Source organism: Peromyscus eremicus, chromosome 19 (genome assembly GCF_949786415.1).
Source record: "Peromyscus eremicus chromosome 19, PerEre_H2_v1, whole genome shotgun sequence".
In the NCBI taxonomy this organism is placed as follows: Eukaryota; Metazoa; Chordata; class Mammalia; order Rodentia; family Cricetidae; genus Peromyscus; species Peromyscus eremicus.
Window position 1 is genome coordinate 24942904 of NC_081435.1, and position 16547 is coordinate 24959450.

Sequence of the window (16547 nt, forward strand, 5' to 3'; positions counted from 1 at the left end):
GATGAATGCAGAGGTGAAGCAGCTCAGCTGAGTGGCAGGAGGTGCGGATGTGAGGGTTGTTGATTGGTTGGGTTCAGAGTAGCGGAGCCTGAGGCCTCAGGTAACTCCCTGGAGGCCTCATATCCTGGAAGGAAACGGAAAGAGCCACGGTTCCACAACTACTGACGGTTCCACAACTACTGACGTAGACGTGCCAACCTAACTAAGGTGGGCGTGGAAAGGGTGACCCTCAGTGTAGGTGGGCTCTTTCTGTGGTCAGAAGGGGCGAGGGCCCAGCCAGCTGCCCCTCCCTCCTGGTAACTTTCAGACCCAGCCACGTGCTTATCTCCTGGGGTCTGCAGGTAGAGGGCAGGAACTGTGGTGTAAGGGGTGGGGTGGGGTGGGGTGGGGTGGGGGGGGGAGCAGAAGATAGGTATGAGGGAATTGGCAGCTCCCAGGAAAACTAGGGCCTTGGTCATTCAATACCCATGGCCCGAGGAGCAGGTGATGACTGTAAAAATCACAGGCCGGCCCCATATCAAGAGCTTCAGGTATGTGGTCTGCAGGACCCAGCGGGTTGGAGCTGGCCTCTGTTCCAGACCGGGGCTTGAGCTCAGCAAGCTTCAGCAGCTTCTCTGGGAGCCCCTAGACTAGATCTAGGTGGAGCAGGGTCAGGAATCCTGACTCCAAAGCCCTCTAGCCACCTGAACTTGTGCTTCCAAGAGGGGGTACGCTTCCCCACCTCCAGAATCACGGGTAATGCGTAATGTTGAGACTGCTGACCTGTGGGCCGAGGGAGGGTGAGCACCCATGGGAACGTCCCTGCTGACCATTGCTGAGAAATTTCAGCACTAGGCTTGAACCACCTAGGCACTTGCTAAGGGTCTCTAACCTCTCCCACTTTCTGCCTTCCTGGGGGTCCTTTTTTTCTTTTTCTGGGAAGCTTCAGAGAGTGGTTGCGAGGTCCTTTAAGCAAACATTTCCTTTTGGGTACACAGGGGCAGTCATGAAAACATGACCCTGTTCCCCATCCTCTGGTTGTTTTACCACTTAACCAAACAGAGCCCCAGGCTCCATGTGGCCATTGGGGGCTCCCTAAAGCTTCTCCTAGTTAGGCCAATGTGGTCTCCACCTCAGATCACTTCCTCCTTTTGGTCAGTGTTCCTCTGTGAAATGGCTGACGCCTTCTGCCCATTTTGAAGCAGAAGACCCTCTGAGATGCCGTGTGCTAAGCATTCGGTTTCCAGAGGCGCTGTTGTCCTCCGTGCTGTCACGGAGACCTGGGGCAGCAGGGTGGCCTCTAGAGTGGGGCCAACCAATATTTATAAAAGCCTCCCTTTGCTGCCCAGGCTTGAGTGACCTCGGCCACTGTCCTTGTCTGAGCTGCAGCTTCCCTACCTGTGAAGTGGGAGAACCATGCTGCCCTTGTCTGGGGGCTGCTGTGAAGACGAACAAGATGTGTGTGTGTGGACAGGGCACCTCGCTAAGACCCCGAGAGACGGTAACAGTGAGCTCCCTCCCCCAACCCTGCCCTCCTGGTTCCTATCCCTCCAGCCTTGATCTTGAGCATTCTGGGAAGGAGATGGTGTCAGTCTGCTGGCTCAGCCGGCTTGGCCACTGACCTTCAGAGCACCCAGGCTGTCAAGGCCGCCCGCCTGACTGCCTGCCGGTCGGTCGGGTGGCGGGGAGCGCCAGCCAGCTCCTTCTTCGCCTGACGCCACCCGCCCGCCCCAGCTCCCACTCTCCTCTCCCCCTCTCTGCGCCTGTGTGTGAGCTAATTAATCTCAGCCCCTTTGGGAAATTAGACCGCAGCCGCGTTCTCAGCCTCATGGAGCCTGTGCTGCTACTGGGCCAAGACCTGCTGTGTTTGGGGTACCGAGGTGGGGGTTGGCGGCAGCTTAGGTGAACTTAGCCGGACACAGGTCTCTGAGAACCCTTCACTTTTGGGCTGAGGGACTCTGGCCTTAGTTCCTCCCTCCTCAAAACAGTTTCCGTAAGGACACCGGGCAAAGTCCCTGTCCTAATGAAACCAACCCCCCGTGTCCTTTTCAACCTGGCTCCACGTTGTCATAGTCATCCCTCATCCAATGTTCTTCCTCAACGTGGGGTCATCCTCTTCCTTTACCAGCTAGGAGGCTGATGGAGACAGATGTAATTATGGAATTTTGCTTGGGAAATTAATTTGAAAAAGTTAATTAATTGGTGGTTCCGGAGGTGGCAGGCTCCGCACCCGGCTGGCCTTGCTGACGTCAGTACTGACCCACTGGAGACATGCAGCTTGCTGGACAAGCTGGGAAAAGGGACCCCCATGACCCCACTAGACAGCCCTGTGACAGGTGGGTGGACAGGAGCAAAGAACGCTTGTGTCCTGGTCCGTGGTGGGTGCTAGGTCTACTGAGGATGACTCCGTATCCTAAGAACTGGCCCACTTGCCTGTGTGTTAGTGGCCCTTGTCGGCTTCTGTAGTACATGGATCTCAGTGCCATGAGTGTCCTCTTCCTCCAAGAGGGACATGACTGTACCATCAAACAGTCCAGCAAGATGATAGAGAATACCTTAGTCTTCCTCCCAAGGAATGAATGAATGCCTCAGCAAGGGGGATCCCCAAGCACCTACTGTCCTAAGTGAGGGTGAGCAGTTCAGCCTGTCACCCTGGTGCCATTTTGCTTGTCTCCTACCATCCCATCTACTAACTGGAATGAGGCAGGAGGCCAGCAGCCCTATGCATGCCATGATCGTAGAAGTTGGCCTACACCTTCGGGTCTCCTGTGAGGCCATTGACCACATGCTTCAGTTGGCGTAAGTTCTAGTTTCTGAGGAAGTGTGGGCACTCCTGGCCTTGAGAATGATCAGGGCTGGGGCAGAAAGTTTCTAGGCATGAGAGAAGTTGAGGATACTCCTTGCCTCACCCCATTACTAGGGTAAGGGACATGGGCTCCCTAGGCTGCTAAACCTGGGTACCCCAAGTCTTGGGCAAGCCCCTTGTTTCTTCCCCTGAGCCTCACTTCCTTCATCTGGGAAGAGTAGGTAGGTACATATTCTAAAGGCTGTGGTAGGGTCTAGGCAGGTATAATCAGCCTGAAGTGTTTTCTCTGCCTCATGGAGGCAGGCTAAGTGGGAGGTTGGGGAGTCCTCCAGGGCTCTGCTGCCTGGGCAGCATTTTGGAGGAGAATCTGGTATATGTGGTGCATGAGGAGATGGTGTCTGTGAAGGATCCAAGACCAAGCAACTAGCCTGCAGTCCTAAACATTTTTTTTTTTTTTTTTTTTTTTTTTTTTTTTTTTTTTTTTTTTTATTTTTCGAGACAGGGTTTCTCTGTGTAGCTTTGTGCCTCTCCTGGAACTCACTTGGTAGCCCAGGCTGGCCTCAAACTCACAGAGATCCGCCTGGCTCTGCCTCCCGAGTGCTGGGATTAAAGGCGTGCGCCACCACCGCCCGGCAACATTTTTTTTTTGGGGGGGGGAGTAGTTAGCCCATTGTGTGCTTCTTCTTTTCTAGAATTTCTAGGGGCCCACAGTGAATTTAGTGTGGAGAGATGGCTCAGTGGTTAGGAGCATTCACTGAATTTCAGAGGACCTGGGTTCAATTCTCAGGGCCTGTAACTCCAGTTCCAAAGCCTCTGGCCTCCAAGGGCACTGATACACACACACATGGGCATGAGTGCACAAGTGTATGTACACATGCACACACAATCTTTAAAAACTTTAACAGCAGGGCAGTGGTAGTGCACACCTTTAATCCCAGCACTTCAAAGGCAGAGGCAGGTGGATCTCTGAGTTTGAGGCCACCCTGGGCTACGAAGCAAGTTCCAGGACAGTCAGGGCTGTTACACAGAGAAGAAATCCTGTCTCCAGAAAACAAAAAACAAAAAAAGCCAGGCATGGTACTTTAATCCCAGCACTGGGGAGGCAGAGGCAGGTTGATCTCTTGAGTTCGAGGCCAGCCTGGTCTGCATAGTGAGTTCTAAGACATTATGAGACCCTATCTCAGAAGAAAGGGGGAAAATTTTTTTTTAACAGTTTATTTAGTAGTAATTTGCGTCTCATGTCAGTCTGGTGTAATTTGTAGTTCTAAGTTTCTTAGAGATCTGATCCCAGGCTTGGGTTAAATGGGCCACCCCCCCTCCCTGAGCATCCTGTGGGCTAGCCAGAGGGAAAGAGGTCCCCACTTGCTCCAAGACCTGTTCCCACCCCACTATGTTAGCTTATAGGATCTGTTCAGAAGTTCTCTGTATAAACTGAAATGTCTCCTTGTGTCCCTGAGACCAGGAGCTCCCAAAGGGTGTCCATAACCTCTTTCAGTATCCTAGGGCCCAGCACAGGGTGCCACTCCACAGGGACTTTGGGCTTCTCTCTTCCCATTTTACAGGTGTGCCAAGGCCCCATGAGGACAAGGTCACTTGAGCCCCGAGAGCTTGGGAGTGAGGGGTTCTGGCAGGAGGCAGAGAGGGGCTCAGAGGGGGCAGGTCTTCATCTTGCTGGGCTTCAGTTTCTTCGAAAGCAGGGATCTTTAGTACTGCACCCTCTGGTGCTGGGGCAGGGAGTGGTTAAAAGACCCTCTGCCTGTTCCCAGTTAAAGTGTCCTTAAGTGTTCATGGCTATTACCATGGATGCAGTTAGGTTGTTATCTTGGCGTTATTCATGCTTCCTGGGCCCCGGCAGCTGCTGTGGCTCTGCCTGGCCTTAGCCTCGTCCACAGAAGAGATGTTGCAGCTCCTAATTAGTGCTCCAAAGAGAGGGCCTGGGTACTGCGTTTTTGCTACAGGGTCCCACCGGTCAAACGCTTCCCCAGCCCGTCTCCACGGTGTTGGATTCCGAGTTCTCTCCCGGTCTCAGGTAGAGGGACTGGCCTCCGGGCGAAAGCCTCCCCAAATTTCCCCTGCCACTCCCTCCGCCTCCCAGACCTCTGGGGCCATGAATCATTTATGAGGCAAAAATGAAACCAATTAAGGACAAACTTTGAAAGCCTCTAATTGCCGCGCCTGGTGGCATGGAGGAGTGAGGGGCGGCAGTTGTGCTCGCTGTGGAATCTCCTTGGCCCCAGCCCTCCTTTCCAGGCGTCTCCGGGCGCCACCACCTCCTGGCGGCTCGCGGACGTGCCTGCGCTGCTCTGGGCAGCCGCCTGGCGCCCGCCCCGTCCTCCCAGGCCGACTAATTAGGCCCGGCTCCCTCCTGCGCTGCCCGCTCCAGGCCCGAGGTGATGGCGGCTCAGCCTGCCCTTCTGGGGCATGTGCCCCAAAGCTGGCCGCCTTTCCCAGGCGGAATGTCCGCCCGCCTGGCTTAACCCAGACGAGCCCAGGGTGCCCTGTGTCCTGGAGCCTGAGGGTCCACACAACCAACCAGAGGGGCTGGGCAGAAACTGATGAAGGGCAAGCTGGGGACAGGGGAGTGGCCGGCTGTTGAGCTTCTGGGGTGTTGCGTGGGTGAGTAGGACCACCCAGTGCCTGTCAGCCTTGCCTCGACTGATAGCAATGACCTTTTGCAGAATCTTGGGTTTGGGGATGCCAGCAGGTGGAGGTCAGAGTCTGGACCCAGCAGGACCTGCCTCACTGCAGTGAACCAGAAGTACCAGCCTTAAGTCCTGCTCGCTGTGCTGGGGGCCATGCAGGCCCTGGGCACTCAGGCACACTGTTTGCTGAAACAGAATTTCCGTGCTTGTGTTTTTCCATAATTATATTAGCAGGTGGGATTTTTCCTCGGGGAAGCACTTTGAGGGGGGAGCGCTGTGGCTGTGTCCCCGCCTGCTCCAAGCGTGAGCTCACACTCAGCTCTGCCCGCCTGCCTGCCGTAATGATTTTTTAATTATGCAGCCAGTGCTCGGAATTGCTAATCCACCTCTAGCCCAGCGTCCCCTGCTGCAGCTCACACCCCAGCCCCTTGCTGCCAACCCCCGAGGGGCAGTACCCAACTCTATACCCATTGCCGCCTGCCGAGGGACACAACCGGTCCAGGGGGGAGAGTGGGCCAGAGAGCCGCGGGGGAGCCTTTCCTCCGTCTGCAAGAGCCGGGCTTGGGGATGCAGCTCTCTTTGTCTCCCACCCCAGCCCTAGTCCCAGCCTCGCGTGCGCTGGCCAGGGCAGCTGTGTCTCTGGAAGAGGCTAGGGGGAGTGATCAGTGCCCATCCCCAAGAATGTGCCCACATCAACGGCAGGGACGCTAGCCCATCCTGCCCGTCGTGTGTGACCCCAAGGACATAAGCACACAAGCACTACCCTTGTCCCTGTCACACCTACACTCATACTCTGCTCCACTTCCACGCACACCCAGACACACAGCTAAGCCGCCGCACAATGGCGAGCTCCATGCCGCTCACACTGAGCCACACCTGAGGGCTGGGGTACCCTCAGGAGACCCCGTGGCTGGATTTCCCCCCCCCACCCCCAGTCACCTCCAGACCCAAAGCTCTCTCCCTTCCTATCCCTAGTGGGCGGCTGCCTGTGGCTGGCCTGTAAGAGCCTCAATCGACCCTGGCCTGGGGGAGTTGGGGGCAGGCTGCAGCGCGGCGGCAGCGGTGGCTGCGGCTCCTCTCCAGGCGCCCAGCTGTGGCATCTGTCAAGGTCAGATAGTGACTCCGGAACCAGCCAGCTTGGCCCCATGGCCCCTCTCGCCTCATTATTTTTGTGTTCCGGGGTTGCGGCGGCGGCGACACCTCCCTCCTCCCCTCCCTCCGCTTCAGTCTCCTGCCTCTTGCCTGCCTCCCCCACGCCTCTGCAGGGAGGGCCTGCCTGCGGTCTGGGGGCTTTTGTTTTCCAGTTTTTTGCCAAGCTCAAGCCAGGCAGGCAGGCAGGCAGGCAGGTGGCTAGATGCTGACCAGAGCTGTTGGACCTTGAACAGCAGACAGGTGCCTCCCTCGTGGCTGGGCTTCTCAGTTAAAACAGTGAATTGGTTTCTCAGAGGGACAGACTGAACCTGGGTGCAACCCAGCCCCCATTTCACACCAGGCACACCTGTGGGCAGCTTCCTGTTTCCATCGGGGCCCTAGCAGTTGGCGCCAGTTCCCATCTGCACCATCCCCATCACACTCAGGCTCGGCCAAGGCACAGAGGGCACACACCGATGTCTCACAGCTAAGACGGGTTAACACACAGACCTGATGAACCTGCAGACGCCCACCCACCACAGTTAATGCTGTACTTGCACACAACTCTCGTGGCTGTGTGTTCTGAGGTGTAGAAAGCACACCCCTCTCCGCCTTGCACACTGGGAGCTTACAGTCCAGGCACCTCCACCTGTGTTGGTGTATAACCATGTGTACAGTAGTGCTCCAGTCCACAAAGGTTGGCCCTTGGATTTCATCTGCACCTGGGCACACCCACAGCCCACCAGACCCAGGCTCGCAGCGTAAATGTCTGACATACTTCCCCTGGTAACACATAGTCCTGCTCCTCGGGATACACATTCTACATCGCACGCCCTCCCAGGTACTCTCTGTTTCTTAATTATCTACCCAAGGGACTTTTGTCCCCTGAAATGTCGGGAAGAGGCCTCTGCTTGGTGTGCCCTGTGTGTGTCTGGAATGTGGGAAAAGCCCCATCCACCTGGCCCAAGAGCACCCTGGTGGAGTCGGGTGGGGGTGGTTCCAGGTGGGTCGTGACAGGCTTCCAGCAGGAGGGTGGGGAATGTGACTGCTTAGGTGCCACAGCTTCTGGTGTAGGGTATGTAAATATGGGGGTGTGGGGTGTGACTGGGATGTGGGCCTGTTCCAGATCCCCTAGAGTTTCTGGGGGTAGCCACAGCCATCCATTCACTTCCTCCTCCAGCTGTGAACTGCTGTGGTTGTCCCTGGGAGGGGGAGAAGCTGGAGGCTTAGTGGTGGCTGGACAACCCCCCCCCCCCCCAGGAAACTCAAAACCCTGGGCCAGCCGGGTGGCGGGTTGGGGCCCGGCACAAAGAAGGCCTCTGTGCAGCCTGACTGGGCTGCCCACAGGATTCTGGGGGAGGCAGCAAGAGCTGGTTTCCGTCCCGCTCTGCTTCCTGCGGAGGCCGCCGGAATGCCCGGAGCTCTTGCCCAGCCAGGCCCGGCCGGCCTACCCGTAGCCCCTTCCCTGGTCTTGGCCTGGGCTTGGGGTATAGTTGGAGGCTCTCTGGCAGTAGTGACTGCTGAGATGTGCCTAGAGCCTGAAAACCACCAGAAAGACCCTTGGGGAAACTGAGCTTTCTCTTCCAAGTCTCCATGTGCCTCGGAGCCCTCAGCCAATGTTGGAAAGCCAAGCCCTGGAGTCACAGGTTCAAACCCTGACTCTGCCACCTACTGACCTTGTGACCCTAGGCTGATGATTTCACATCGTTTAGCTAAAAGCGTGTGGTGAGACTCCAGTAATAAACTACAAGGGCTGGGTGTGGTGGCTCACGCCTTTTATCCCAGTACTTGGGAAGCAGAGGCGGGCAGATCTCTTCAGCTAGAGGGGAGACCCTGTCTCAGAACAGCAACAGCAAAAACAAAGTACAAGAAAAATGCTTAGCCCAGTGCCTGACTTGCTGTCCTGTCCCCTTAGATGGCCAGAGCTAGAGGGCACCATGTGTCTCCTTGCCCCCGTAAGCCACATTTGCTTGTGGCTTGCTCAGAACCTTTCCTACCTGCAAATCCTGTGACTTGCTCTGGCTCCTGTCCAGCCACTAGGTCACTACCCTCTGTCGGGAGCTGGATGGGGAGTCTTCCGATCTGTCTTCTTCACGCCCAGGAGAATGGGTCCTGCAGTCTAGAGTGATGATCAAGAACCTTCTTCTCCAGGGCTGGAGAGATGGCTCAGTGGTTAAGACTGCTAGCTGCTCTTACAGAGGACTGGGGTTTGGATCCCAGCACCTCCTTGGCAGCTCAAAACATGCTGTGACTCCTGTTCCAGAGGTTCTGCTGACACCATCTTCTGGTCTCCTTGGTCACCAGAGATGTACTTAGTGCATACATTTATATGTAGGTACTCATACATACATACAAAATATAATAATGGGGGGGGCTTTAAACAATATTTCCTCCCCCCCCCCCCAGACAGGGTTTCTCTGTGTAGCTTTGGTGCTTTTTCCTGGAACTCACTTGGTAGCCCAGGCTGGCCTCGAACTCACAGAGATCTGCCTGCCTCGGCCTCCCGAGTGCTGGGATTAAAGGCGTGCGCCACCACCGCCCAGCTATATTTCCTATTTTTGCTGATGCTCGATGTAGGGGAAGGGCTATTTCAAAGTTCATGGTGAGGGAAGACCAAGTCAGAGGCACAACTCAGACTTTTACGACTCCAGCGCATACCTTTACTTTGTTGACACAGTTTGCCCCTCTAGCTCTTGACTGGTGTCACTGAGCTAGCTTTCCAGTCCTGTCCTGTGACGAGACCCATCAGGATAGAGGGGCTAGGCGGGGATGGGGACTACAGTCTCAGGTGGGTGTCTGCTTAGACAGCAGGCATCACTCGGGGAAGCATTTAGTTCAAGACCCAGGGACACCCCAGGGGACAGTATCATTTGTCCATCCTAGCCAGCTGACCATTTTGCCTGCTCTGAGTAGGGCAATACGGGACATCCTCAGAGGGTGTCTATGAGGAGTATATGGGCTCTGCCCCTGTTAGCTGTATCCACAGGGTCCCATATGACAGAAAAGGGCTCCAAGGTCATGTGCCGAGGTCACAAAACGAGGAAGGGCATTCCTGGGCCTTTGCTGCCTTTGGGGAAAGAACCTAGCTCAGGGGAGGTGTCAGGAGAGGGAGTCTTTGACAGAGCGGCAGGCCCTGCATCTCACTGCCTGGAGCCCAGGTGAAAGCACGCCTCTGGCCAGGGCCTCGGTGTGCCAGTCTAAGAAGATACTCAGGGACAGTTTAGGAAATTCTGTGGGGAAGAACAGAGGCCCGTGTTGCTTTCTGGTTCAAAGTTTTGTGTATCTGAAGCAGAAGGTTCAAGTCAGAGAGTATGACTGCCACAGTCCCAGGGTGGTTTTGTTTGTTGGGGGGGGGGGGAACGACGACAGGGTCTCACTTTGTAGCCTTGGCTGTCCTGCAGCTTCATATAGACCAGGCTAGCCCCAAATTCCTAGAGATCCACCTGCCTCTGTCACTCAAGTGCTGGGATTAAAGGCCTGCACCACCACACCCCGCTCCTCTTTTCTTGGTGGGGGGGACTGTCTTGGAATGTTCTCTTAAAGATCCCCCAGTGGTGTCAAGGGCATGTCTCACCCCAGCCATTGCTAGGTGCTTGGGTGGTTGCAATGACTGTACAGGTCTGTTCCTCCATATTGGGTATGCCCTGGCCTCAGGCTGTCGCTGCACTTGTGTGTGTCTCTTGGGCCCAAGAGGCCTCCCAACCTCTGGAAACTTCCCAGACTGAATTATGGGACTCAGAGACAGAACCCCCTCCTTGGTATCAGTGGGTCAGCTTCATTCAGTCATTGGAACCTGTGGTCTGGGCTCCCTGCCAACATCGTCTGTCTGTCCATCTGACCTTCTTATACTGCTCATCAGCATTGCTCCTCTCTGTACCCCAGGTAGGTAGAAGGGGTCCTAAGCCAGTGTGGGGACTCTGTAGAGCTAGCCCAACTGAGCCATGATGAATTCTGCTTGGCCAGAGCCCTGGGGTTAGTGAAGGAGGCAGGATAGGTCTAGAAGGTCCTGGAACTCACTTTGTAGACCAGGCTGGCCTCGAACTCACAGAGATCCGCCTGTCTCTGCTTCCCGAGTGCTGGGATTAAAGGCGTGCGCCGCCACCGCTCGGCTAGAAGGTTCTTAGAGCCAGTATAGTAGAAGAGGCATAACACCCTGGGAAACCTGCCCCCAGGCAGGATGGTGCTTACATAGTTCTAAAAATGCACTTTAAAAAAATCATCGAACCAGTGACAGGAATGATGGATAGCACCTGTAACCCCAGCAACCAGGAGGCTGGGGTCCTTGGAGCCCCCCCCTCCCGGGGAGGGGGGGTGCGCGGAAACAAAACATTGAATTATACTGTAAAAGTCCTGCCCTTGACCTCAAGGCGCTGTCCAGCTGGGACCCTGAAAAAGCTCATAGCCATACCTGACACCCGCTTTCAGCCAGTTCTTCCTAAGGCTTTGAGCTGTGTGTCCTCTGGTAACTGTCTCTGTGCTTAGCTCTTTGGGCGGCAGCCTGTTCCTCCCCGCAGCCCTTTAGGTTACCCAGTCTCCTGAATTCTTTAGCCACCACCTTGGCTCTCCTGGTGTACTCCAGGAGGAAGGGTCAGTGTCTGGGTCCTCATTGCCCCTCCCTCCACGGTAGCACAGGACACTGGGCCGCTATTGGGATCAGTAGGAAAGGGGGGGGGGTGCCAGCCAACATTGAGAAGATCTAGCTGCTGCAGCCCTCCTAGGAACACAGAGCATCAGCCCCTCCCAAGATGTAAACTCCTCCCCCATGCAGTCAGGCTCTTCTGGGGCGGAGGGAGGGTGGGGTGAGGCCACCACCTCCGGTGACCTCATTGGCAGCTGGCATTATGATGTCACTGGCCCAGCATTCCGAGTTCCTGCATGTGTATCTCTTGAGCCTCCAGGTGGGGCACTCCCCTGGGGGCCTGTGACAGCTCACCCCTGACCACAGAGAGGTGACAGGCACGGTAACAATTTGGTGGGAGGCGGTAGGATAACTGGGCCACTTTGCCTTGGGCTGTCCTGTTAATTGCCCAGGTAGAGCAAAGGCGGTCTTGGAGCAGGTGACCGGACACAGAGCTCTGGGTTCAAGTTCCACCACTGCTAGGCACTAGCTGTGGACATGAGGCTCACAGCTTGAACTTTTGTGAACCTTGTTCTCTTCATCTCTGAAACGGGTTAAAAGTTCCTGTCTCTTGGTTACTATCTTATTAACATATGAAGCATACAAACACCACAGCGCAGTAGGTGCTTAGTTAATGTGAGCAGCAAGCAAGAGGTTCTTAGTTAGACGTTAGTCGGGGTGCTGGTTGGAAGAGAACAAGGTCCGTGCCTTCAGAGGGTAGAAGTGGGGGTAACCCCCAATGCTAGCAAGTGGTCACATCTCTGGCTTTTCCCCTCTTTCAAACAGCCACGGTCTCAACCTCCGTGGGCTACGATGGCCAGGATCTGGGTCCTCAGTCCTTGGGGCAAGAACTCTGTCCCCAACCCTCCTCCCATCTATTCTCCCTGACCTTAGGTTAGACATCGTCTCATCAGGTGTCCCTGGTTCTCACTCTTCAGCTCCTCCCTCTGTGGATGTGTCCAGCTTGGCTCCTTCCTTCCGTCTCTGACCCCCCGTGCGGCCCTCTGACCTCTACCCAGGACCACTTCATCCCACCAGGTCTTGTCTCTGACCCATTCCTGAGTTCTGCTGTCAACATTCTCTGCCCTTAACCACCTGTCTCCCCCTCACCCCACCCCCAGCTCTTGGGGACTAGTTCCTTCACCCCTAGGCTCTGTCCCCACCCGTCAGCCCCTGGTCCCAGCTCCAGGCCGCCGGGCTCCTGCCTGGACAAAGGGGTCCTTTGTGGGCTGACCGCGGCTGGCAGGGCGGCGGGGCGCTGGCTCCGCATTGCTGATGAAACGGAGCCCTTTGTTGTCCCTCCTCAGACGCAGTATTTCTTTTTGGGGGCTGGATGCGTTCCTGGCAGGGCGGATGATGGATGCGCCCGCCGCTGCCGCCTGCCTGCCCGCCAGCTTTCCCTCCCGCTCATTCCCGCTCCGCTTCAACGCAGCCCCAGCTCTTCCCCTGCTGCCTGGGTATTGCCAGGCCCATCCTGGCCTGGGAGGGGTTGCTGTGTGCCCTGCTGTAAAAGGTGGGGTGGGGGGAGCCTAGGAAAATGTCACCTCTCTGTTCTCTCCTTCCTGTGAGCAGGTTAGGTGGGGCCTGTGGTCAGGAGGTCCTTAGGGACCAGGGAGGGTGTCAGCCTTTCCCTGGGTCTGATGAAGGGGGTGGACACAGTCACAAAGGCAGATTTAGAAGAAGCTCGGGGACTAGGCCATGAAGACTAGTTTTGCATATCTGCTGTCTGAGTTTGAGGACTGTTGCCCCTGTGGCCAGTCCCCGTGTGTACCTCCCCCACCTGCAGTTTCCAGGTCTGACAAGCCACAGTGTTCCGCCGGCGGCGGCGGCGGCGGCACCTGTTCGGTGACATATCACGTTCTCTGTCCCAAGCTCAGTGCGCCTTAGGACCTGAGGGACTGTGAGGGCAGGTGGTCCCTGAGAGAGAGCCGAAGTGAGAGATGAGAAAAATTCTAGGAGGGGACCAGAGATGAATAGAACGCAAGGCCTGTCTGTTCCCAACATGTAAAAGGCTGGGGCTGGGGACAAAGCAGGAGCTCCGCCTGAGCAAGGAAGCACCGGCCCTGAACCATGCTGCTTGCTGTGTGGAAGGGAGCTGACTTCTAATTGACCTGCCGGCCCTGCACGCAGCGCCATGCACGCAGCTCCCGGAGCCGGTGGAGGGAGGGAGGAGGGCTTGAGCAAGCAAGAGCAGCGTTAATGCGGCTATCGATTTCTGCCACAGGCCAGCAGGCCTTAGAGGCGGGGGACACATGGGCTTTTGCTCCTGTCGCTCCAGTCCGTAGACCTCTTCCTTCTTCCCTGTCTCTGTAGTCGGGGGCTGCTGCTGGGCTGGGGCCCCGGGCGAGGAAGTTGAACTCAAGAGCTAGAAGAAGTGACTTGGTGCTTTCTGACTCTTGTCTGTCAGCACACACACATCCCCACCCCACACACCCCCACCCTGCACACTCAGGGTCACTAGTGCCAAAGAGGGATCACTGGTCACATAAGGAAAGGTGATCTAGGCTGGCCCCTTGGAGGTGAGGTGAGATACCACAAAATCCTCAGGTAGATGGTCCTCTTCCTCTTACGGGCCTGACCTCTGACCAGGCCTTCCTGGGATTATCCAAGTGGGTTCCAACATGCTTGAATCTTCCTCAGCTAGGTGCCCTGGGTGGGCTCGGATCCGTGGAGAACTGTGGAAGAACTGCTTATGGAGTGTGGCTTCAGGTTGCCTCTCCTGGAGCATTTCAGTTGGGTACACTGACCACTCCTTGTGGTTACTTGCTTGTGGGCAGTCCTGGAGCAGAGGGCCTATAGGTTACAGGTTTACCCCTCTGTAAGTGCAGAGGGTTGGACTCCATGACCTGGTACAGGCCGAGTATCCAGGGCAGCCTGGTGGGTGTGATGGGGTTGTCCGGGGACAACGATCTGATGTGTTCCCAACGCTGAAGCCCAGGGCAGGGTGGGGTTCGCCAGATGTTCAGCTGCCCCTGAGCCACCAGCTGCTCGGGGGTTGGGCCTTGTGCTCTCACTCCTACTTGGGGCTGTGAGACTGAAGCGGGCCTACAGGGATGGGATGCTAGAGAGCCAAGCCTGATGAGGAAACCGCCACCCCGCTCCATCTGGACCTGTGACAAGGGGGCTGGCCACTCGCATGCCCTGGGAAAGGCCCCGGGCCTCAGAACTGTGGAGGTGGCTGGAAGACGGGTCTTGCTTGCCTCCACCTACTCCATCCCAGCCCTCTGGGTCTTCACTGGGACCTCTTCTCTGCACCTTGTCAGACCTGTGCCCTCCCTCCGCTTGGAAGCCAGGCCAGGGCACAGCAGAAACACACACCAGAGCCAGGCTGGGATGAGGACTGCGGTTTGGGGACAGAGGAGGAAGTGTGTGGAATATACTGCATGTCTCCCCACTCTTGCAGGAGGGGCACCTCAGGCCCCGTGGTCCCCCTTTCCTTTGTAGAAGGGTAGACGGTCCTTAAAATGAGGGTGCTGTACCCCATCAGGCTTTGGATTCAACAGAGCATCCTGAATCCTTTGCCTGCGACCTCCAAACAAGTATCCGGGGGCAGCTGTTTGGGTGTTGTGGTCTCTATCTTTACTTCTCTCTTTGGTGGGGACCAGAGAGAGTGGAGGTCATTAATCCTCCAGAGTTAGATAGCCTCTCCAGATCTCCTACCCCACCAAGGACACTTCCCTTCACTGGTAGGTCTTCTAGATCATCACAGGGCAGATCTGTGTCCGTGAGCTAGTCACTCCCATAAGCCTTGTTCTCCCTGGCTGTGAAATAGAGGATTACCACCTACCACTTCCTAAGGTTCTGCTGAATCTTAAGTGAGATGGTCCAAATAAATCCTTCACCAAGATAGGCCTGGCACTTAATGCCTTATCAGGCTTCTGGTTGTTACCATGGCAATACGGGTGGTGGTCCTGAAGGAGGAGGGTTTACTGACCTTGTCCCCCACCTTTCCCAACAGAGTAAAGACGTTTCCACGTGGACGCCTGACCATGCGCCTGCCCTGACTGAGGCCCACCAGGCGTCTCTATTGTGGGCAGCAGGGCTCCACGCTCATCTGTGAGGCCCCAGCAGTTTGCAGGCTCTCCCAGCAGTGGGGTCTGGGCCTCGGCCCCATCATGTCGAGCCTCGGCGGTGGCTCCCAGGACGCCGGGGGCAGTGGCGGCGGCGGCGGCGGCAGCGGCAGCGGCAGTGGCCCAAAGGCAGGAGGAACAGACAAAAGTACCCCAGTGGCCACGGCGGCCGCACCAGCCTCGGTGGCCGATGATGCCCCACCCCCTGAGCGCCGGAACAAGAGCGGCATCATCAGCGAACCCCTCAACAAGAGCCTGCGCCGGTCCCGCCCACTCTCCCACTACTCTTCCTTTGGTAGCAGTGGCGGCAGTGGAAGCATGCTAGGTGGGGAGTCGGCTGACAAGGCCGCGGCCGCAGCCGCAGCCTCCCTGTTGGCCAATGGTCATGACCTGGCTGCGGCCATGGCAGTGGACAAGAGCAACCCTACCTCAAAGCACAAAAGCGGTGCTGTGGCCAGCCTGCTGAGCAAGGCGGAGCGGGCCACAGAGCTGGCGGCTGAGGGACAGCTGACGCTGCAGCAGTTCGCACAGTCCACGGAGATGCTGAAGCGGGTGGTGCAGGAACACCTGCCGCTGATGAGCGAGGCGGGTGCCGGCCTGCCTGACATGGAGGCTGTGGCCGGCGCCGAAGCCCTCAATGGCCAGTCCGACTTCCCCTACCTGGGCGCCTTCCCCATCAACCCGGGCCTCTTCATCATGACCCCAGCCGGTGTGTTCCTGGCTGAGAGCGCGCTGCACATGGCTGGCCTGGCCGAGTACCCCATGCAGGGAGAGCTGGCCTCCGCCATCAGCTCAGGCAAGAAGAAGCGGAAACGCTGCGGCATGTGTGCGCCCTGCCGGCGGCGCATCAACTGCGAGCAGTGCAGCAGTTGTAGGAACCGAAAGACTGGCCATCAGATTTGCAAATTCAGAAAGTGTGAGGAACTCAAAAAGAAGCCTTCCGCTGCTCTGGAGGTAACAGCACCGTAGAGGGAGGTGTGCGGGCTTCTCCCGTTTGTCTGGCAGTCCAAACCTACCCCCCTGAGTCCTGGAGCCCACCTTTCCTGCCTGCCAAGTGTGGGGGATACCCAGCCAGTCCTAGGGCCTGGAGGTCTGGCTGCACGGTACCTGTTCACTGCCCTAAAAGTCAGCCACATCCTGAGATGCCAGCAAGCCATGGTTTGCAGGTAGGGGCCTGGCATTCCCAGTGAGGCAGGCCCTGGGACTCTGATGCCCCTCCTAGGGCCTGGGTCAGGTATTTTCACATAGGTACCAAGTTTCTGTCTCGTAGACGTGTCCGAAAGCGGTAACCTAAGACTCTG

General features: G+C 56.8%; 1 protein-coding gene across 6 annotated transcripts in view; it reads left to right on the forward strand.

The window, feature by feature from the left end:
* Nucleotides 1–16547, forward strand: part of Cxxc5 (CXXC finger protein 5) — a 32121-nt gene that overhangs the window by 13659 nt on the left and 1915 nt on the right. For 2 of the 6 annotated variants that reach the window (XR_009375225.1, XM_059246061.1), the window contains exons 1-3: nucleotides 11420–11519; nucleotides 12071–12214; nucleotides 15135–16200. Coding sequence is in view for 5 of the 6 variants with exons in the window: in XM_059246061.1 (XP_059102044.1) it covers nucleotides 15292–16200 (909 nt within the window). In the remaining variant the exon portion in view is untranslated. Of the gene's footprint in view, nucleotides 1–11418; nucleotides 11520–12070; nucleotides 12215–15134; nucleotides 16201–16547 lie in introns of those variants that run through there. The other 4 variants (XM_059246063.1, XM_059246062.1, XM_059246065.1 and 1 more) reach the window with 4 other exon arrangements.